The sequence below is a fragment of the Polyodon spathula genome, unplaced genomic scaffold (genome assembly GCF_017654505.1).
Source record: "Polyodon spathula isolate WHYD16114869_AA unplaced genomic scaffold, ASM1765450v1 scaffolds_1585, whole genome shotgun sequence".
NCBI classification, from domain to species: domain Eukaryota; kingdom Metazoa; phylum Chordata; class Actinopteri; order Acipenseriformes; family Polyodontidae; genus Polyodon; species Polyodon spathula.
In genome coordinates, this window is record NW_024473062.1 from 53111 (window position 1) to 75741 (window position 22631).

The window sequence follows — 22631 nt, forward strand, 5'->3', positions numbered from 1 at the left end:
GTAATTTTAGTTTATTTTTTTTTTGCTGCTCTGCCTTTTTTGTTTACGGTGCACATGACTAAGGCACATAATTCAAAAATGATCAATAGTGAGGAAAATACAGAAGTGACGGTTTTCTTTCTTGAAGCGTTAACTGCGTGTGTTAGCCTGCCTTTCGCAGTTCAGGCGGTGAAGGTCGGAGGCAGTAGCCGCCGGCAGCCGCTAGAGGCTGCGAAACAAACAGCGTTTGGGGAACAAAGTGCATTCAAATCTGCTGTTCCCTGTCAGATGCTTTGTACTGTGCCTGATGGAGGTCTGTGTTTGGGATTCGACGTGTAATCTAGGAAATGCACGATATATACCCTCCAGAACTGTGCCTGGTCTGTGCTTGCAGGTCCTGCTTGCTCCCAATTATGAAGCGCATGTTGTAACAGACTCCCAGTTCAGTTGTGTTTGTGCACTCTGTTGTAGTCGTGTAATGTTATATTTTGAATGCCATTGCAAGACTGGTATTGGAAAAACAAACTGGTGTTTGTAGTAGCTTGATGTAACCGCATATATCAAATTTTTTTTTATTATGTCCCCCCCCTCCTCTCCCCCACCCCGTAGATATCCGGATCCCCCCCACGTCCAGCCCGGGGGGTCAGTGGTCTCCCTTCGAGCCCCCCCGCACTGTCAGCACCCCAGTGAGTGCGGGACCCTCCCCCTGCGTGACCTACAGCGTGCTGCACGGAGCCCAGCTCTCCGATCTGGATCCCGCCTCCTCGCCCGGGCTGGGCAGCGTGTTCCTGCACTCGGGTGAGGGGCTCAAGTGTTTGTCCATTTCCCACTCTGTATTTTTACGCCATTTCTTTTAAACAGTCAAACTGCCAGTTAAGTGTAGAAATGATTATTCGATTGTAATTCCCTTGTAGCGTTTTAACATCACCATTTCAGACCCTTATTAGGAATGAGTGCTTGGTAAATATGGCCTTGAGTTAGTGCGTGCGGGCGCCATCTAGTGCTTGTTCTCTGTAACACTGCCGTTTCAGGGTCTGCGATGGACACGGAGCCCCTCCCCTCTCTCCAGGTGGTGCCTGAGGGAGCCCCCCCCCTGGGTTCTGATCCGGACCCCCCCAGCAGAGATCTAGCAGACGGGGTCAATCAGAACTGGGTCCGGCCCGAGGACAGAGCTCCGAGCCTGCAGCCCGACTGGGACAGAATCCCGGAGCAGCGCGAGAGCAGCATGGGTGAGGCTTGCCTGCGCATCGTCTCAGCCGTTCGTTCTCCTTCAGTACTCAGCCTTTCGTTCTTCCATTCCTTCAGTACTCAGCCATTCGTTCTTCCATTCAGTTGCTGGTTGAATTAATTTAATTCCCCTGCTGCAGTTACACTTGACTTTAATCCAGAGAACAACGTCAAACGACTCCTCTAATTGTGGTGAAAGTTGCTACTGACTTTCTTCAGTGCATGCTGAGGGCATCTCAGTCTGGGAGTGCGCAGAGGCGCATGTGCGCAGGCAGGCCTGTGTGCAGGTATACAGCGGTCACAGAAAGAGTTAGCAGAAGACTCCTGGTTCGATCCCGGCTCAGCCGCTGACTCGCTGCGTGTGTGTGAGACCCTGAGCAAGTCACTGAACCTCCTTGCGCTCCGTCCTTCGGGCGAGACGCAAAACAAACGAGGTCCAAGGCCTCCGAGTGGCGCATCCGGTAAAGGCGCTCCGCGTGGAGCCCCCTATAGCCTGGAGGTCGCCGGTAAGCTGCCCAGAGCTGCGTTATCCTCCAACGCTGTAGCAGAGCTGCAGAGTGTAAAGAAGCGGCCGGCTGACGGCGCACGCTTCGGAGGACAGCGCTGTGCCCGTCTTCGTCTGTCCCGAGTCAGCGCCCGGGGGGGGGGGGGGGGGGTGGCAGCGGTGGGCCAGGTTGAATTGAAATAAATTAATACACAAATGGGGGGATGCGTTTTGTAGTTATGGATGACGTTTCTTGTGTTTTTGTTTAGAGACGGAGATGGACGTTGACCCAGAGACAGGGGAGAGGGCGCTGGGCTGAGCGCAGGAGGGGGGAGTCAGTGCTGTCGCTGTGAAACCAGGAGCCCCCAGGACCACACAGGAGGAGCCCTTGGGGGGGGGGGAGGGGGGGAGGGGGAAGGGGGAAGGGGGGGGGGGGGCAGGCTTCAAAATCTATTCACGGTGTTCCTCAATCTACGTTCATATAAAGGATATTGGTGCGTATTCGTTTGTGGACCGTCCGGGGTGGAATAATAATTGGACACAGTTGTGGAGAGCTTATCCGAATGATGTGCTTGTGCAGGTCATTGGGGTGTTTTAAAAGGTAGTTTATTTTACTGCAGGCAACAAAACCACAGTGCTTTAATTTTGTGTCTAGTGGGGTTATATATATTTCTGTTTTTTTTGATAAGTGAATTGATGCTTGGGGGGGTGCTAAGATTTAAAAGCAGTTAATAACGTGCAATTATTTTTTTTTTGTAGCAGGACAAAAGCCGTTGAAGTGAAGTTGTGGCAAAAAAAAAACTGAGACAGATAATTGCAATGACGTGCTGGTGAAAGTCGGGTGACTGTGTTAGGGCTGGGGTTTGATTTTGTGGCGCTGTTGGAAGCTTATTCATGTGTGGTGTGTTTCTACATGGTTTGAAGCGCCTTTTACCAAAACCTATGTTTATTATCTGTTTTCTACTTTTTCTGTATCCGTTTTCTGTTCTGCTTGCTACTGGAATAAACCGAGGGGTTACAGCAGGGACCAGGAACCGTGTTCGGATCCAATTCTGTTAGTAATACAAGGATAGAAACCAGACTGCCGTTGCATAGCGGTTTGAAACATTCCTCATTTAAACAAGACACCCCCGAGCTTGCTGCATGAACACCGTGGCTCATCAAACACACCACTACTGGGGCGTTTCATAACTCGGTGACAGCCCATTGCCCTTGTCCAGTGCAGCTTGGTGAAGGGCTGTCCCACCTCCTCGCATTGCATCGTATTGAACCCTGGTCCTCGTTGGATTGGAAAATACGTTCCTTCATCCAGGGGAGAGGTTTTGATGAAGCGTGTATTTTGTTGTCCGAAGGCAACAGCCCGCCGTCAGGACATCATACGTTGTGAATGAAAAGTTAGTTGTCATTTTCAGCCTTTGCTGTTCCGCAGCGTAAATGCTTATTCTTGGTAAAGGTACTGTTTGTACGGGTTCGATCGCTTTGTCGAAAGAAAATGTATTTCAATAAAAAAAAAATTTTTTCAACAGCGAGTCATCATTCTGTGACAACTGGGTGTGATAACGCTGACTGGCTGAATCAGGAGTGTAATCAATAACTCAATCTACTGTATCAGCACGTGTAGGGGTGTAATCAATAACTCAATCTACTGTATCAGCGCGTGCAGGGGTGTAATCAATAACTCAATCTACTGTATCAGCGCGTGCAGGAGTGTAATCAATAACTCAATCTACTGTATCAATGCGTGCAGGAGTGTAATCAATAACTCAATCTACTGTATCAGCGCGTGTAGGGGTGTAATCAATAACTCAATCTACTGCATCAGCGCGTGCAGGGGTGTAATCAATAACTCAATCTACTGCATCAGCGCGTGCAGGGGTGTAATCAATAACTCAATCTACTGTATCAGCGCGTGCAGGGGTGTAATCAATAACTCAATCTACTGTATCAGCGCGTGCAGGAGTGCAATCAATAACTCAGCATGAATTGAACCAGGACATGGGCAAAAACAGATATAGCATAAGATATGTCATTGTCAAAAGCTGACTTATTTTAATTAAAAGCTAACTGCACCTTCGTATTCCAGACATTGGACCCTGTCAAGAGATCTTTAAATGCCCCAGGAAGCACTTCAAAGAAAGTAACAAAACAAGAACACAGCGGCCAAAAATCAACAAACACAACCCTCAACAAACACCATGCTGGTCCGAATCCAGCTTGATTGCAATTAACCCTTCCCTGCCAACTCAAAGCAACAGCACAAATACACGTTATTTCCAGTTCATTAGCTACCCAGTTTAATTCACTGTTCCTGAATTATCAAAAAGAAAATCATTGTCAAGAGATATGAAAAATAAAGACATACGAATATCGTTTTTATTTTAATTTTTTTTTAATTGAAAATATTTCTGTGTTAAAACAATCATTTACATCTTGAAGTTAAACACGGGAGGGGAGAGGTGTGTTTCATTGAAGAGCTGGAGAATCAAAAATCCGTCGGTGCCAAGAAACCAGAGACTGGACTACAGTGAGTGCGAGTGTGTGTGTGGAACGCGGACGCAAATCTGTGTGCGTGCGTGGTTGTGTGTGTGTGCAGCGTGGGAGGCATGCACAGTATCCTTGCAGTGAGACACAGAGAAATCAACTGCACCAACGAAAATATATAAAGAACAAGTAGTTTGCTATGAAACGGGTTTTAACACCAATCGCAGCGCTGCCTCTGAATTACCATGTTGACAGTACCTTGGAAATGCCCTGCATTTCTCTGAAATAATGGCCCTTCGCAAATTCACTCTCTTCAACATTTCATGTTTTTCTGATCTGCTAAATAAAGAGGGAGAACTGCACATGAAAATAACAATGCCGTTTGCTGTTGAATTAGTTGTGACTTCAGCAGCTTTCCCTGGAAGAGTGAGGTCAGGTACAGAACCTGGGAGTAAACGTCAAACACCCTCAATGTGAAAGGCACTGGCTGAAACGCTCCAATTTCTAAGTTAAACCCCCTGTTTTTACCAACATGTTAACCTGCAGGTGACTCAGTACATCCTTTTTTTGTGAAAGGGTGCTCTGGCATGTAGGGATGAAAGACTCCCATTGTATGGCAGTGTGATCCATTCCAGGTTTTACAGAGTTTAATAGCACGCCCAAGCCTGTTACCTACAGACTAGGGCTAATCAAGCCTGTAGTAAGAGCTGGAATGGGTTGGGCTTTGTCAGCCACCCAGCGTGCTACAGAAAAACATCACAGCTCGGAGATTTCTTAAGAATAATAATTTACAGAAACACGTCTTCCCAGGTTTCTTCTGATTGGGTTAGACACTAGCAGCTCATTAATAATACAGTGGTTTGGGAGGGGAGTGGTCTGAGGAGGTTTGCAGGCATGGCATCAGTATTCCAGAGGGGTGTGGTCTCAGCTGATTGGTGCGTACCCGGGCTGCTGCCTCCTCAGTCTCTGCCCACACACGCAGGCCCCTCCCACCAGCAGCAGCAGCGCGGGCGTGCCGAGCCCCACCGCCATGATGCCGAGGACCAGCGGAGAGAAGGAGTCCTCTGGGGGGGAGCCCAGACCAAGCAGGCACGACCTGGGGAGTGGGAGAAAGAGGATTGCACCGCCATTCGAAGGATGTTACCGTTTGACATTTCTAAAGATCCCTCGCGCATTTCTAAAGCGCTCCACGGGTTTAAAACGCGCAGCTTTGAAAGCGTTTAAACCGCGCTTTTTAAGAAATATTTTAAAACGGCGCGCGTGACTAGCGCCGAATAAACGGACAGCAAAGGGTTAAAACTCCCGCAGCTTCACGTTACTGCAGGGAGCACATCAACGTATCTGACATCTCCTATTCAGGGCAAATGCGACTAGGTGGATAGTTCCCAATAAAATGGCCAGGCAGTATCGTGACGTGTGTCCCTCACCAGCTCAGGTAGCCTGTGGCGTTGTAGTAAGGCTCTCCCGGGACCCCGAAACTGATGTTGACAGCGCTGGCTCTGTACCCCTGATCCAGGGCGCCCCCGAAGAAGGCCAGAGCGAGCCCCAGGCGAGGGGGTTGCAGGAGGGGGGTGCAGGGGGAGTGCCGGCAGGGCGTGGAGTCCTCGAACACGGGTGAGGCGGTGCGGTACGCTACAGGCTTCCACTGAGCATAGCTGAGCACCGGGGCGCTGCTGTTAGCATGCACCGAGACCAGCCGAGACACCTGGGACACAGGAGGGACAGGAGAGAGTTTTCAAAATACACGGACACAGCCAGGCACGGAAATAAGACAGCAAAATAAAGGAGCGACAACTGCATGTGACAATGCGGTTTGCTATTGAAGCAGCTGTAACTAAATTAGGGCAAGACTCCTATTGCACAGCAGTTTCATCCACTCTAAGGTTTGCTACAAGCTTTGCGATCCCAGTGTCTATGTAAAAAGCTTGTGTCTGATCAAACTGCTATGCAAGGCTATTTCCATCCCCTGGTCGCAGCCAGACTCACACAGAGCCTCCTTACCTGGAATATGGAGGGAGTGTATTCATCGTCAATGGAGCGGCGGGTCTCCTCTCTCACCTCGTGATCGCGGCTGTCAATCGAGAGCAGCTCTAGAGCGAACCTGGAGCGGTTTGACCTGGGCGGGACCCCTTCAATCACGAAGCGCAGCTGGGAGGAGTTAGAACTGTGGAGGAGGCGGGGCCAGGCAGGGTCACGCCCCCAGGACTCAAAGGCAGAGATCTGAGAGTGGGGCAAGAAAAAACAAACAATCATAGCAGAATCCTGGAACAAAAGCCATTTGAAATGTACCCAGTGTCAAAAGTGAGCATGTTTGTTCTTATAACAGAAATTATAAAAGGACAGTTTTTGGGGGAGGGGGGGGGGTTTGACAGTATATACTAACATGAAAAACCCACACTTGTCCCAGGACTAGTCACAACCTGATCCTGCAGGGTCACACTTGAAAAACAACCATGCATCAGATTACAGAAGAAAAAAGAACCCAATAGCAGTCTAGAGGCTGGTGGATACAAGCTTGGAGAAGATCGGTGACTGTTGTGTAACTTTGTAAAGTGCAACATGAGGACAGACACACACACACAAGACTCCCTCCCCCTCCCCCCCCTCCCCCTCCTCCTCCTCTCCTCTCCTCTCCTCTCCCACCTGGAAGCAGACTCTCCCGCTGTGTTGTGACTGGTTCCTCCCACAGAGCTGCGCAGTCAGGGCCGAGCGGTTGAGGGTTCGATTCGAGTCCTCCCAGGTGAACTCCTCCAAGCTGTAAGGAGGGAAGTAGCTGTCCACTGCCGCCTGGGACTGATCAGCACTGTTCCTGCCATCGCTGTACTCCCAGATCTGCAGTGAGAACAGAAAACACAAAAGATGCAACAAGGAATCGATTGGTTCTTGCTATCCTCAACGAAACACTGACGGATGGATTAATCCCCCTGGTTCCCCTATTTGGAGCCTGATGTAGAGCTACCCAGAATCACGGCGGCTGCCTGCAAGTCGCTAATAAAGCTGTTCTGTTTGTATGTGTTTCGATATGATAAACTGCAGAACCATAATGAAGAATAAAAACAGGTGCAGGGATGGCAATAAGACCCCCATTTGCACAGAAGTCTGATCCATTCCTGGTTTTACTATGAGCTTAATAAGACACACCTGAACTTACCTAGACACACTGGGGCTTATCAAGCTCTTAGTAAAACCTGGACTGGGTGAAACTGCTATGCAACAGGAGTCTTCTTGCTTTTCAATAATGCAGTTCTCTCAATGCATCTATTATTTTGCTCTGTGTAATAATATAGAACTGTATCTGTGCACAGCATGTAACTGTATATGGAAAGGAGTGGGAAGAGATACTGAAAAAAGACTGGCCTGTATTGTACAGTTATTACAGTGTAAACACTGAAGCTAAACTCTTAATGTTAAAACTGGGCTAACGTTAAAACTCTAAACTAGTACCGCCCCTAGGATAATCTACTGCATTACGAGATCCGCAGGACACAAGAAACGTCTGCAATGCATCTCCAGCCTGACTCCAAAGACATTTCTTGTCGAAACATTGTAATCTCAGGGACTGAAACGCCTCCTACATTCCAGGTTTTACTAAGAGCTTGATCGGCCACAGTGTGTGTGGGTTACAAGCTCAGGTGTGTCTGATTAAACTCACAGTAAAACCAGGAATGGATCAAACTGCTGAGCAACGGGAGTCTTACAGAATCCCTGGACCTGTTTTTTGTGCTCTAGTGTGAGTGTTCGCAGCGTCGCTACGCCTATACCTTACTGAAGAGGAAAGCGGTGGAGTACTGCACAGCGCTCGCTGGCTCCACCGTCAGGCTGCCCGAGGCGTTGCCCGACAAAAGGCGCGCCCAGTCGATCTGCACCCGGGTCTCTGGGCTGTCCGTGTGCACCAGCAGCAGCGTGGGCACCCCCAGGCTGCTCCACAGGAAGTGCAGCGTGTCGTTGCCCCCGACGGCACGCACATGGAGCACGCTGACATTGGAGGAGCCGCTGGGATCCGGGTTCAACTCCAGGGACACCTGCATACAAACACACAAGGAAAGCAGGCTCCTATTGTACAGTTTCCCCCCAGTCCAGGTTTTACTATGAGCTTCATTAGCTACAGTGTATAGAAACAAGCTCAGGCATGTCCTATTAAACCCATAGCAAAACCAGGAATGGATCGAACTGCTAGGCAACGGGGGTCTTACTGCCATCCCTATAAAAGTAGACAAGACTGCAAATCATATTTATAGCTGAAGCATATTTCAGGGGTAATTAGGCTCTGGAGTAGAATATAGCTCCACGGTTGTTTATTTTTTGTAAACTCCGTTTCTTTGTGACATTGACCAGTGTGGGCAGGAGAATGCAGATCTGGAGCAAAGCGTCGTCATGCGCTCCATTCGAGGACTGCATTCTGAGAAACCGCAGCACTGCCCTGAGAGTGAATAGAAACCAGCAGGACCGCACCTGGGTACCACAGGCGAGAGCTTATATATAGATATTTATATGTATTATTTCGTTTCTCTTTATGAAAGTGTACGTTTTACAAAATCGCCAACGAGCAAGGTTAAGACTCCCGATGTCAGTGGATTAATCACACTTTGCAGATTAGCACCGGGCTTGAAAAAAAAGACATTCTTAGACTTTAGACCTTAAGTGAAGAGAAAGGGGAAAGTTTAAAACAAATCGGGGTCCGGTTCGGGATTCACAATCCATGTTATTACTTGGTCTCAACGACGGAGGCACTGTACTGTAGGGACTGACAATAAATCAGATGAGTGCGGTCACCGGAAACGTGCAATGCAATTCAATAACAGCGTACCGGGCTGACAGCTTTACTGACACAACTTCCTAACAGCAAGGTTACATTTCTCAAATCCGGCTGCTTACCTTTCTGCGGTAACTGTCCGTGCCGCCTCCAAAAAAAGGCTGGGCGGCTGTTATTAGATTTATAAAGTATAAAAATGCATCCAGCCGGAGCAACCCTGCCAACAGCTTCATGGTTAACCTGCAATGAGTCACGTGTGACTAGTCAGCTGATCTGCAGACCGCAGGCGCGCTCTTAAAGGAGAGGGAACACTTTTAAGGGACTGCGCGCTCAAGGGAGCTCTAGCAACCGTGCAGCCCCCGGGGCGCCGGCAACATCTTCGGTTTACCAGAAGCAAAACGGACAAATCGAGACTTTTACACATGCAAAGAGCTTTGCATGCCGTGACTGGTTCGGCGAATCTGTAGTGGAGATGTTAACAGCCTCACACGTTGCAAATGCGTTCAGCAGGAAAATGTAAAACTCGCACAGTGAAAGAGCGTTTCTATCACTATTTCAGCATCGACGCTGCTGTGGAGAGTCAGAGGGGTTCATACTGTGTGTTCATTTAAAATAGAAGATAGTTGATAATGAAATGTTACTGACAGCTCCTGTTTTCCTCCATCACGGTATATGAACTCTGCTTGTAGACAATCCATTAAGTATTAACTAAAGTGTGAAGCTTCCCCGAGTTTTGTTCGTTAAAGAAATAAACACAAAACTAAAAAGAAAAAATATGATTATTTACTTTTTTGCAACTTTAATTGCTTTCATTTTTGTAAAACAAAAACATTTTCCAAATCATCCATCTGAGAAAATGACGGTATTTGTAGCCTAATAAACTCGACTCATTTCAATAAAAAATAATACCCAAGAGTAACATTAATTACCTTCTCAGCACCAGGCAAAGAAAGATCTGCTTTTAGCAAAGTTTCATAGGAGATAGATACTTGTAATTTTTCAAATGTCAGCCTCAAAACTCAAATCAGAATAAAATATAACCCACACATTTCTCACTTCAGGTTTTGTGCGAGTCAGGTTGTATTTAACACTGCGTCAATGGAAAGAAGTTGGAGAGAAGGCGTCTCTTGGAGAGAGGTCTGGTGTCACAGAGCGTAATCAAGTGAAGAAATAGTTACAAGACAACGGTATCGCACGATTAATATATATAACCAGTTCATGAAACATAGGAACAGCACTTTACATGTTGCATTTATATTTTTGTTCAGTGTATTTTTGCGATATTGCTGTATGTAAACAACTGACAGCATTTCTCTAGACTAGCTGTGTAACTTCCCAACTGGACTGGGCAGTTCAGCATACACATTTTACTTACGCATCGCAAAGCAATAGCGACTGGGGAGAAATTGCTTGTGACAGGACATCATGCAGGCGGCTCACTGATAAGGTGGCCAGTGAAGAAGATTTCTTAAACCCAGCAATACTACACCAAAAAAAAGTCCATGCGTACAGATTACAGAAGAGCTTATAAAAGGGGCTTGCTAAATTCTCTGAAAACAAAATACTTTTCCAATGTAAGACAATCCAGTATTCTGCACACTTCAATAACCACCTGTGTGCTTCCATAGGAACTGAGGATGGGGACACCATTCAAGCAACTGAAAACATTTACTTAAAACAAAGTATTAAAGAAATGCAGAAACAAAACAAATAGCTTTATTATTTCAACCGACTTTTATTACTATAATTATAATGCAGTTACAACTGATGTAAACCATTCTGTGTCATCATTTCGAGAAGCTTGCGTGTCAGCAGAGGATTCTGGCTCTGAGCCCATCAGACATTGCAATAAATACTGAAATACGGGCGTGTGTGTGTGTGTGTGTGTGTGTACAGAGCAGATGGCTGTTCAGGAGATATCGCTGACCATTCCTACTGCTCAGCCGGCGAAGCTCCAGAGTCACCCCCCTTCTTCTTGTGACCGGAAACAATGTCGTCGATACGCAGGAGCAAGATGGCAGTCTGGAAGAAGAACATAACATAAGAAAGGTCACAAGCGAGAAGACGCCATTCAACCCATCTTGCTTGTTTGGTTGTTAGTAGCTTATTGATCCCAGAATCTCAACAAGCAGCTTCTTGAAGGATCCCAGGGTGTCGGCTTCAACAACATTACAGGGGAGCTGGTTCCAGACTCCCACAAAAAAAGTGCCTCCTATTTTCTGTTCTGAATGCCCCTTTATCCAATCTCTATTTGTGACCTCTGGTCCTTGTTTCTTTTTTCAGAGGGCGAGGGGAGGAGGACAAGATCAGAACCATCAACGCAACAGCTTGTAGCTCTAGCGGGCTTTTACCAGAGCGGATGCTTGTGCTACATCACAGCATAAAGCGAGTCGCATTCAAACTATCACTTAATTCGTTTGTCTTTGTCAGGTCAGTACCTTGCTTCAAAAAGGTAAAACCTTTTCACTGAACTCCACATCTGCTCCAAATCACTCATAACTACCCTGCAAAACCAATGTAATCTACCCATCTCTCGCATATTACCTTTCAAACATGTACAATGCTTTCTCAGACATTAAAAACATTTAAAAGGGGAACTGTAATGCAAATTAATATACTGCACTAACAAATATAAAATGAAAAGAAATGGCTCAGAATAAGCCGGGTGAAGAGAGGCAGCATATCTGTGTCAGCACAACACAGAAACAAATGGACCCAAACATGCAACAGAAGGAGGGCGCCCCACCTCCACTGCGGTTTTGTAGGTCTGAGCTTTGACAGCGAGCGGCTCCCAGATCCCCAGCTCCTTCATGTCCACCAGCGCCCCTGTCTCTCCGTTCACCCCCCACGATACGCTGCCCTCCTGCGTGTGCTTTGCCTGCAAGAGACAGCAAACAAACATATTCATTCAAAATACTCTAGTTCGGATTTTCTGAGTTGCAAGAAAAAAAAAAAAGGAAACATTTTTATATTTAATACTATGGAGTGTGTGTTTGGTCTGGATGAAACACTATGTATCACTGCAGGGCTGGAAATAAAACTGCCATTGCACAGCAGTTAGATCCCTTGCATCATGGATTGTGTTACAGTTGTGGATTAACCATTTCTAAGTGCACCGCTATGAAGTGTGTTAGCTGTGTATGAAGTGTGTTAGTTGTGTATGAAGTGTGTTGCAGTGGATTAATCGTTTCTAAGTGCACCGCTATGAAGTGTGTTCGCTGTGACTGAAGCGTTTCTATGCACCGTGTTACAGCGAGGAGTGCTTTACCCTGAGGGAGGTAAGGACCCGGATGGTACTGGCTCCGCAGTTCTGAATCAGGGTTCTGGGAATGACCTCCAGGGCCTGTGCCACGGCGCGGTAGGGCCACTGCTCCACGCCGGTCATGGTCTTGGAGCGCTCCGTGAGCAGGTGAGACACGGCCATCTCCGCAGCCCCGCCCCCCGGCACCAGGGAGGGGTCAATCAGCACATTGCGGCACACCTGCATGGCATCCTGCAGATTGCGCTCAACCTCCTGCGCAGGGAGCAGCAAACACAATGGAAAAAGCAAGGTGAAGACTGTGCCTTCATCAGCGTACACAAAAACACCTTGACATGTTAAAACCTGGTCTACTCACAAATATCTCCTGCCATTGTGGTGTAACTATATACAGCATGCATCACTATAGATGTGACTGTCCCGAATGGCTACTTGTATGATGCATTATAAAAATACAAAAATTAAAATGATAGGGAAAGAATCCATCTATACCAATGCTAAAACACACTTCATTCAAGAACCAGTTGGTAATCTGCAATGAGCCATGTTATGCTTTTGTTCTTGTATCACGATAAACTATACATACTTCAAAGTGCAATCCAATATATCCAACACACAGTGAATCGTTACACCCCTTATGGTACATGGTTGTGAGCAGAGTAAGCACTGCACGGGGCTGTGTGTGTGTCCCTCGCTCGATGCACTCCAAGCCAGAATCTTCCTGCAGTTAAAATGTGTAACACAGCATGGGATGCCATCTACACATATAAGATGTAAAGGGGACTCTATTTCTCACTCAGGTTATGTCCCTAGAGCTGTGTAAGAGAGCTACACCCAGTAGCTAGTATCTCCTTGCTAGCACAGGTGATGGTGTTACTAGTTTTAAGATAGTCTGCAGTATACATATCTGCCCAGATCTGAGTCTGAACTCACAGCCTGTATCGCCGTGCTAGATCTTGTACGGAGTAGATACTGTACCAAGTCTCAATAAGCTGGTAAACAGTATAGAGAGCTGCACTCACAGCCAGGATCTCCTTGCTGGCCCCTCTCAGGATGATGGTGCAGGCTTTGGGGTCCTTGCACTCTGTGATGAAGGTGAAGTACTCGTCCCCGATCTTCTTGATCTCGAACAGGCCGGCGCCGGTGCCCACGTCCTCCTCGCGCAGCTCGTCAGTACGACTGGCAATGTGCGCCCCACACGCCCTGGAGAGAGGGCAGGGTTAGGAGGGGGCAAGGCCACACAACTGGGAGGACGGCAAGAATGACGAAGCTTGGCTTTTTCTTGAAGGCACTAGCCAAAACATGTTTGTCTACATGGCTTTGTTTATTAGTGTTACCTTTTGTAAATTCTCTCTCTCCTCCCACATTAACATAAAAACTAAGTCGAGAAGACAGATGTGTTTCAGCTACTGCCTTTATCAGTGTACCTTTCTTTCAGCATCTAAACTAGGCATTACAAATGATAACATGCTGCCAGTATTACTAGTAGTAGCAGCAGCTAGAGAAAATAATAATTCTGAAGTCAGTTCAGAGTCACAACATCCCTCATGATCTCTCACCTGGCGATTCTGTTGTTATCTGTTTTCCTGACACGGCGGATAGCTGTGATGTTTGCTTTCATGAGGTAATGCTGAGCCAAGTCTGGAAGAAACAGCAGGCGACTGTTACATTGCAAGCCAAAAGCAGCAAGTCTCAATACTAGAGGGGAGGGTCGCTAGCTAGAGGCTTGGACTGGAGGTTAAACTGAATTACATTTAAACATTCATGGCTGGTTTCACAACCCCAGACTGGCATCAAATTACAGACTAGCTCAAAGTAACATGAGGTAGTCTAGTGCCCTTGAAACACCGGCAACTTTTGAGGAACTTATTGTAGGTGACAGGTTTACCATGCGAGATTAAACCCACTCTCAACAAGCAACACATTTCAAATGCACCCTGATTTGAGCTACTGAATGAAAATAGATCTCCCTGACAAGCTGCTTGAAAAGTCGCCTGGGCTCAAATGCTAAATGGGGGTCTGTTTACTACCTGCATGTTTTCAAGAACAAAATAAAGACTGCCAAGACTTTTTACATAAAAATCCATGCAGCACTGTAGTCAGTGGAAGTCTAAACTAATAAAATAGGTCTGCGACAAGTGTAAAGTCAGGGATGGAAATATCCAGAGTTTTACTAGGAGTTTGATTAGCCACAGTGTACAGGTAACAAGCTCAGGCGTGTCTTAACTCCTAGTATCCCTGGCGAGTTTTGTGGTTGCTTTCCCTACCCGAGATTCCCTTCTCTGTGAAGATGAGGTCTGGTTTCAGACGGATGATGTCTTCACAGATCTGCTGGATGTATTCCTCCTCCATCTGCAGAATTCTGGCAAAGTCTTCCTCCCGTGTGATCTCAATGTCCGTCTAGACAGAGACAGACACAGACGTGTTAGGACAGTCAGCCGAGAAAGTAAGTACTAGGCAAATGGTCTACAGCTATGGCCAAAAGTTTGGCATCACAATTACACACACATTATATATATATATATATATATATATATATATATATATATATATATATATATATATATATATATATATATATATATATATATATATATATTATATATATATATTATATATATTATACACGATGCACAAATTTTGGTCATAGCTGTACATCTAAGACTAACACCAAAGGTAATCCAACAAAGTAAACTACAAAAACCACCTTCAATGTTTATTTTATAGTATTTTCATAAACTGCCAAAATTTCAGGGATGAAATCAAGCAATGTCTGCTTCCCACCCCCAACCCATTACACAAATTACTTGCTTTTATTTATGAATCTGTAATTTCAAAAATCCACACAAAGAACAGTTGCAGGAATGGATATAATACCCCCTTTGAACACCTGTTTGATCCATTCCTTGTTTTACAATGAGGCTCTTTCAAATGAACTGGCACTTGCTTATTCAAGCAATGCTCGCTCCAGCAGTGGACGCTGCGGAGGGCAGTACCTGACTCTCTCCCTTCTTGTACTCCAGCGAGCAGTCGAGCAGCACGATGCGCGGGTTCTTGATCATCCTGCGCATGCGGGGGTGGGTCACGTCCTTGTTCACCATCACGCCGCGCAGGACACACGAGTCCTCGATGATACCGCCTGGGATCTGGAGACACAAACACACTGAGCAGAAAGAAAAAACCCAGCGAAAAACCTCTGGAATCCCATCAGGTTTGAATCTCAAAGATGATTTAATTTTTTTCTTATTGGTTGAACAGTGAAGGGAATTCAGTTTTGATTACAATATATAGTGGATTCTATGAAGCAGCGCTTCTATTAAGGGTTTGTCACTGTATATATTTTGATAGCTGGAGGGAGTCTATGAAGCAGCGCTTCTATTAAGGGTTTGTCACTGTATATATTTTGATAGCTGGAGGGATTCTATGAAACAGCACTTCTATTAAGGGTTTATCACTGTATATATATTTCGATAGCTGGAGGGATTCTAGGAAGCATTTCCAATATAAGCCCATATGCCTGTCTCCCTCGTGGATGAAGAGGAGTGTACATGCAAGCGAGGAAAGGTGTAGAGAAGTTTAGAGACATGCTTTACTACAGACCAGCATGGTAAGCTAGGACAATAACAAATGGCAACACAAAGACATTAAAGCCTTGTGATTAGCATGCTAATATATTTTAAACTTTCTGCTTTCTCTTCACCTCTTATTAAACAGACTCTGCATACTAGCCCACATGCTTATCTTGCCCATATTCTCACTTCCTTAGTGCACGTAATTATACTGGAGCACTGAAATCAGATGAGGTTGCGAGTGGGTCTGATCAGTCTGCCTGCTCCAGATTAAACCTTGTGCCAAGGAGCGTGTCGGGCAGCCTGGGTCGTACCTTCTCCACCTTGGCGTATTTCTTGATGTCGATCTCTTTGCGCCCGTTCTCCTCCAGCTCCACAGTCTTCACTGCATCCAGCGCAATGTTGCAGGCCAGGTCAGCCCAGCGGTTGATGGCCTTGGTGTTGATGGCAGAGTTTATGATCTTCAGCATCATCTCCCGGCTGTTCACGTCCACCGGGGTGCTGAACACAGACATGTTTTTACTTTTTATATACATAACGGAAGGTTGTAAATAAAGGTTTTGTGTTAAAACTGAAATTTAATAAATTCACAACTGACAAAAATGAGGATCTTGCACGGATTTCTTATTTAAACAAAATAAAAAAACATTTATGGTATCTTGATGCGCTGCGAAACACTAACTGAACACTTGAATTGGAAAATCTAGAAAAAGAAAAAACGGAAAAGTGAAATTCTATATGTACACTAACACAGAAGTGTCTACTTTTGAAAACTGACAGTTTTAAAATTGAAATTCACAGCTGACAAATGTTTACTTAACAAATGCAGATGTACAGCTTAGTTAAAAAAAAAAAAAAAAAAAAAAAATGAACTTGAATCCATCAGGGATCAGGTAAAGGAAGTTGCAGAGTCAAAAGATCTGTCACTGAACTTAAAATCCTTTTTAGCATTTCAAACAGTATAAACTTAGCAGGTCTAACACCCCCCACCCCCCAGAACAACGCTGAATCAATGGAAAGATCCCAGCAATGTTTCCGAGGGACAGCCCCGGTGCGTACCTGATGTCTTTCAGGATGCCGATCATGTCGTCCAGCGCCTGTCTGTAAGCGCAGATCACCACCGTCGGGTGCATCTGCTGCTCCAGGAACTGCTCTGCTACGGCCAGCATCTCCCCAGCTAGAGGCACACAGACAAGAGTCACACACTGCCGGCACTGTGGGCACAGCTCTAATGCAAGAGGAAGTGAAACGCTTCCCCTTTACTGGTGACCGCCTGCAGTGGACGACTGAGGGAATCCTAGAATACCCGAGTGCCGTGCTGCATGCTTTCTTTACAATGCCTTCAATGAAAAAGACACCCGCAACACCAAAGATCACAGATTTTTTTTTTACTAAAGATAGTCCTGTCCAAGTATTTTGTTTTATCATTTACCAATGGTGGAAATATAATGTCTTTAAAAAAAAGGTAGACAAACTAAATATTCTACAATTTATTATTTAGTTTTACAAGTAGGCATTTAATATTTAGGAACATTTGTTGTATAACTAGAGAATTTTGAATGTGACCGCTACTTTTTCTGTTTTAATAAATATTACGTTTAAATGGTGTAATAATTTTTAGACCGTGAAATAAGGCACAACTTTCTGCCTTTGGAGCCAGTGGCTCCTTGGCCAAAATAAATTAGTCGCCAAATCCAATTGCTGGTTGCCATCATATTCAACTGCTTAAAAATACAGCAACTTGCCAGTGATACTACAACAGAAACTTTATTTCTGTTCTCACTTGTTTGTTGCCTCACTCTGCTGAATGGTTAATCTACACAGCGGATGACTGCAATGAACTCAGCATGTTTTAATAAATTAGCAAGCGCTGTGTCTGGCATTGGAGAACGCACCTTTAACTGTGTACAGCTGTAATATTGAACTAGCATGTTAGTGAAGTCCTGATCTGACAGCATGCAACACAGATGGCTCTTACGACTATGTTACCGTTTATTTTTCAGTAAAAATAAGTTTAAAAATTGTAGCGAGTCTGTTCTGCTATTATACTACAATATTAAACACACCACAGCAAGCACACTGTCATATTTCACATACTTGCATTACCATACACTGAGCTAAATAGCGAATGGCATTGTTTTTGTTTTACTGCAAGTAAGCTGCAGTGCATTTCATTTTGAATTCCCTCAGCAGTACACTTCCTAATTACAGTCCCAAGTATTTCTATGCATTGTGCCTGTCCTCATTTCTCTCGTGCTGCTGCTGCACGTACCCAGAATGATGACTGACGTGGTCCCGTCTCCCACCTCCTCGTCCTGAGTGCGGCTGATCTCAATCATGGATTTGGCTGCAGGGTGCTGCACTTGGATCTGCAGGCAGAAAGAAACAGCCCTCTCATTACAATACGTTTTGATTGCTTTGTCTTGAGACACCAAAACACATCAACCAATCGCAATTAAGTGTTTCCCAAATTCCAGTACATCTTATCCTGTGTTCAGAGAACACCACACCTGACTCCAATGTTAAAAAAAGAAAAAAAAAGGTATACAAGGTAAAAGACATTTAATCTTTTGATGCTGCTGGTTCAAGTTTGCCCGGCCACACTTTCGTTTTTCATAAATACTCTCACCACGACACGGCACCTGTAGGGTTACACACATTATTTAGGGAATGTGGTGGTTGATTCTGGACTGAACCATTTCACGACCTGGTGACAGGGGGGGGGTGGATTTCTAATAAGTTAACACGTCACGTGTAGATCGACTGTTCATGAATAAGACATCACCCAGTCCGAGTTCAGTTTTACTCCAGTCCTCTGCACGAGAAGACATCTCTCATTCAGTAAGAGACACCCTACACGTGACACACTCACAAACCGAGGCTCCCATATGTGTCTCAACTCATACTGTGTTACTACAATGCGCTACAGCGGCCTGCGTCTTCACCTCTCTGAGGATAGCGTTGCCATCGTTGGTCATTACAATCCCACCCATGGGGTCGAGCAGCATCTACGAACAAGGAAGAGAGAACAGGCGGTGAGAATATGAACAGAACACAGTAACCCTGGTGAGAAGGCTCTCGCATTTACACCATGGAAAAACGAGAGAGTCTGTCTGACCCCACAGCGGCATTAAAATGAAAACCAAGCAAGGCAGACCGTGGTTTTGCTGTCTGTGAATGTCTCGAACTTCTCTTTTGACATACTGTGTATCTTAAGGCGTTACGGGCATAAAACACCCTATAAGCTACAATTATAGAAAAAAAGGGACTGCTTTATACACTAAATTCCATTTAAAAACAGATGTAAACTGAGGATAATATAAATGCTTTCTTGTTTATTAATATATCCACCCAGTTACCCAGATCAGTACCAGCTGCCACACCAAACCACACTGGTTAGAAGTCTACCTGGTCACTAGTAAGTGGTTTGGACAAATACGTTGCACCCTTCCATGAATATACAGGGCTGTGTTTAATCAGGAGAAGCCAAACAAGGCAACGAGAGCCTGCCTGCAGTAAACTAAGGGAGCTGGTCGCTTACCTTCATCATAGCTCTGGGACCCAAGCATGTTCTAATGACATCTGCTATGGTCTAGATTACAAAAGAAAAAAAAAAAAAAGGGGGGGGTCCGGCATCAATTACAGATCACTGCTGCAAAAATGCAGAAAAACCACGTTTTATTCTGATGCGTTTTAGCAGCTACCCACCTTCGCGGCGCTGATATTCCCGGTCTGGACTTTTCTTCCAGACTCCCTCTTGGTATTCTGACCTAAAAACGGCGAGAAAAAATAAATAAATAGCATTAATAATATGCAACTAGTGTACAGCAATCTGAAATATGAATCACTCGTTACCGAAATGAAGTATAATATATATATATATATCCACGCCGCTGGGACGAGCTGCACGCAGGCGAGTCTAATAAATACAAAATATAATATAAATACACAATATAATATAAATACACAGATACCAGCCGCCTCTCAAGTACGATATAAACACGACTGATATTTTTTTCAAACGGCTTTGATTATTTTATTGGTTATTTATTTTTTGTGACAGGACACGAGTTTCCCCACAAAAAAACAAAAACAAAAACCAAAAAAACAAAAACCCAGCGGTATTCCAAACTAACTAGCCGTCTCAGACCCTGCAAGCCGAGGGAGAAGCTCATTTTTCGACGGCTGACGAAAATTAAAATTAAAATCCTGAAGCTGGCAATTCGCTGAGTAATAGTGACACCCGGCGCCGGCCCTTTCACTGCGGCTCGACGGGAGCCAGAACCGGGTCAGCTACTCACAACAAAACCTCGGCTTTATAAAATAATAACAGCCATTAGATATATGTATTTATTAAGAGGGATAAACGCGACTTACTCAACACGATAACCGGGCGGCCCATCATTGCGGCTCTAGCTGCGCGAAACCAAAGCGACCAGAACCTTCTGCAGAGAGAGACTGAGCAGGGGGTGGGGCGGGGCTAGCGGCAAGTAGCCAATCCCGGACAGGACGCGATGCCTGACGCCGCGGAGAGCCAACGGGAACTCGAGTTCGCGTTGATGTGCGGGTCGCGCAGCCAGTCACGGCGAAGGCGGTCCGAGAGGGGCGGTTGCCAGGCAGAGGGCAGCCGCCTCGGTTTCTCCTCGTGGGGAGTGAAATAAAAGCCGAGATGTAAATATATTCCTGTTTTATGAAAACTGATAAAATTCACAGACACTCTCACACAGTCTGGTAAAGACAGCGTCTCTTACACACCGTTCTCAGTTTGTGTGGCTTTTTCCGTCCCAAACTATACCTTTGTTCAGAAAGAGAAGTAAGGGGGGAAAAAACCGTTAAATTAGTGCGCATGCGCTCCCAGAGGACGATGGGATTTGTAGTCTTTCTCTTAAGTTACCATGACTACTGAACTCGCACTCTTTACACTAAGACTGGACTTGCAAGAGGCAGCCTGGGCATTAAATCAAGAAAAAAGCAAAACAGAAAACAGAGACAAAATAGTTCAACACGATAGACATCAGCTGTAACGTAAAATTATCATGCACAGGGGGGAAATAATCTCAATATATAATTATACACAGACTTTATAGGTCTGAACGGCTTTTTTTGTTATTTATTTATTTATTTTTTTTATTATACCTGTTCCATTTCTTTAGTAAACATGAAGAAATTAGGTTTTTGGAGAGTGTATTTATATTTATGCATATGGAATTTGGCCAACGTGATCAAGAGATTCTACAGAAAGATTTCGTTTTGGTCTGTTTTCACATATTTCGTTATTCAGAATAAGATGTAGCCCAAATTTAATTTCATTTTTTTTTTAAATTATTTTATGTATTTAGTTGGTTAGGTCAGTCCGAAAAAAAAAAGAGAGTAACTACAGTCCCAAAATAAACGAGTCCTAGTTTCAGAGTAAATATTGCAGAAGGAGCAGTTAAGGTCAATGCAAGGTTTTGTTTTTGGATGTGCCTGTCTAGTAAGGCAGACCTCCTGAGGACTGGTTGTGGAGGGAGGCGGGTGTAGGGAACTGTGCTTAGCCAGGTAAGCTGAGCTAGCTGGGGAGACACACCTGAGGGGTCAGGACAGCCCGTTCACATTTCCTCCCCGTAGCGTACCTTTAAGTCTTGTGTTTTCAGCTGCTTATAGGGCCCTGGAATGGAAGCAGTCTTCCCCGCAGTGGCTAGGCTGTATTACTCTGTTGTTTGTCTTTGTATATATTAATGTTTCCCAGCGCTGCTCCAGGAGGCACGCCGTGTCTGCTGGGTTTCGGTCCAGCGCAGCGCTCAGTTGATCAATTGAACCATATCGTCAAACGAAGTGCTTTAAAATAATGCCCAGTGAATCACTTTATTAGTTCAAAGAAGGGTTCCTCTCATATATATATGTGTGGGTGTGGTATTCCTGACGTTTATTAGGAGGCTTTAGGACCCTGGGGGGTTAGGAATAATCTACTCTATTTTGGCAGAGGTGGCTGGGAGAGGCAGTCGTCTCTGGAAAGAAACTGAGTAATTATTAAATGAGCCAAGTGTTAATTAGTTAATTGAGATACCTGTCCACAATTAGCCCATGCATAAAGGGAAGGGAAACCCTGTGGAGAGAGAGAGAGAGAGAGAGAGAGAGAGAGAGAGAGATTGATTGATTGATTGTTGTTTGTTTTGTGTAAATAACAAGTGCACAGAAACAGCGTCTCTGGGCGAGTGCTCTTTCTGCCACTGGCCAGCTTCGACTGCCTGTAACGTCACAACAATACATAAGCAAAAAAAAAAGCAGGTTTTGTTGTTCAACCTCCCCACTTAGTCAGGAGCCTCTGCTGCTTTGTATATAATTCTGTAGTTAACCTTTAACCATTAAAACATCAACATGAAGTTTCAAAGCAGGAACTGTTCAATTAAACAGGAACCAGAACTAAACCAGAAATTAGCGCAGTTAACAGTAACAGAAAAATAACGTCACAGTTAAAATAAATAAATCCCAGGATACAATTAGGTTGATTATTTTTCCATTTTTAATAAATCAATCCAATCCACTTTACAAAACAAACATCGCTATCGTGAGCATCAGAGAATTTACTGTTTCCTTGAAACCCACTCGCTACAGGACAGAGACGCTCCACTGTGGGCATTGTATTCAAGCAGTCACACTGTTGCTTTAAACACCACTGCTAAACAAGAAAATAAAACTGTGAGACACTCTGGTAGTTTAAAGCAACCAGTGCTATTGTGCTTATAAAACACATCCCCATTTTAAATCCTTTAATCTTGTAAAATCAGTCCACAGTGGAGCTGAGCGGACGATTACTGGAACTGAGCTTTCCACAGAAAACAGGAGCTGACAGTCACGAGAGGGTCACTGGTGCTGACCTGGAGGACCTACCAATCGAAG

The 22631-nt window shown here is 45.1% G+C and overlaps 2 protein-coding genes across 2 annotated transcripts; both read right to left on the minus strand.

Moving 5' to 3' along the window:
• Nucleotides 1-4094: 4094 nt before the first annotated feature.
• Nucleotides 4095-9177, minus strand: LOC121309934 (glycosylated lysosomal membrane protein). The gene is made up of 6 exons (XM_041243125.1): nucleotides 9047-9177; nucleotides 7933-8193; nucleotides 6815-7003; nucleotides 6173-6391; nucleotides 5599-5876; nucleotides 4095-5267 (listed from the first exon to the last, which is right to left on the minus strand). The coding sequence occupies exons 1-6, from the start codon at nucleotides 9155-9157 to the stop codon at nucleotides 5096-5098; spliced, it is 1230 nt and encodes a 409-aa protein (XP_041099059.1). The 5' UTR covers nucleotides 9158-9177; the 3' UTR covers nucleotides 4095-5095.
• A 1462-nt stretch (nucleotides 9178-10639) lies between these two features.
• Nucleotides 10640-20231, minus strand: cct3 (chaperonin containing TCP1, subunit 3 (gamma)). The gene is made up of 14 exons (XM_041243115.1): nucleotides 20130-20231; nucleotides 19461-19522; nucleotides 19294-19344; nucleotides 18698-18760; nucleotides 18025-18121; nucleotides 16812-16929; nucleotides 16067-16253; nucleotides 15180-15329; nucleotides 14451-14583; nucleotides 13743-13824; nucleotides 13206-13386; nucleotides 12193-12438; nucleotides 11671-11802; nucleotides 10640-10946 (listed from the first exon to the last, which is right to left on the minus strand). The coding sequence occupies exons 1-14, from the start codon at nucleotides 20155-20157 to the stop codon at nucleotides 10857-10859; spliced, it is 1620 nt and encodes a 539-aa protein (XP_041099049.1). The 5' UTR covers nucleotides 20158-20231; the 3' UTR covers nucleotides 10640-10856.
• Nucleotides 20232-22631: the final 2400 nt, after the last annotated feature.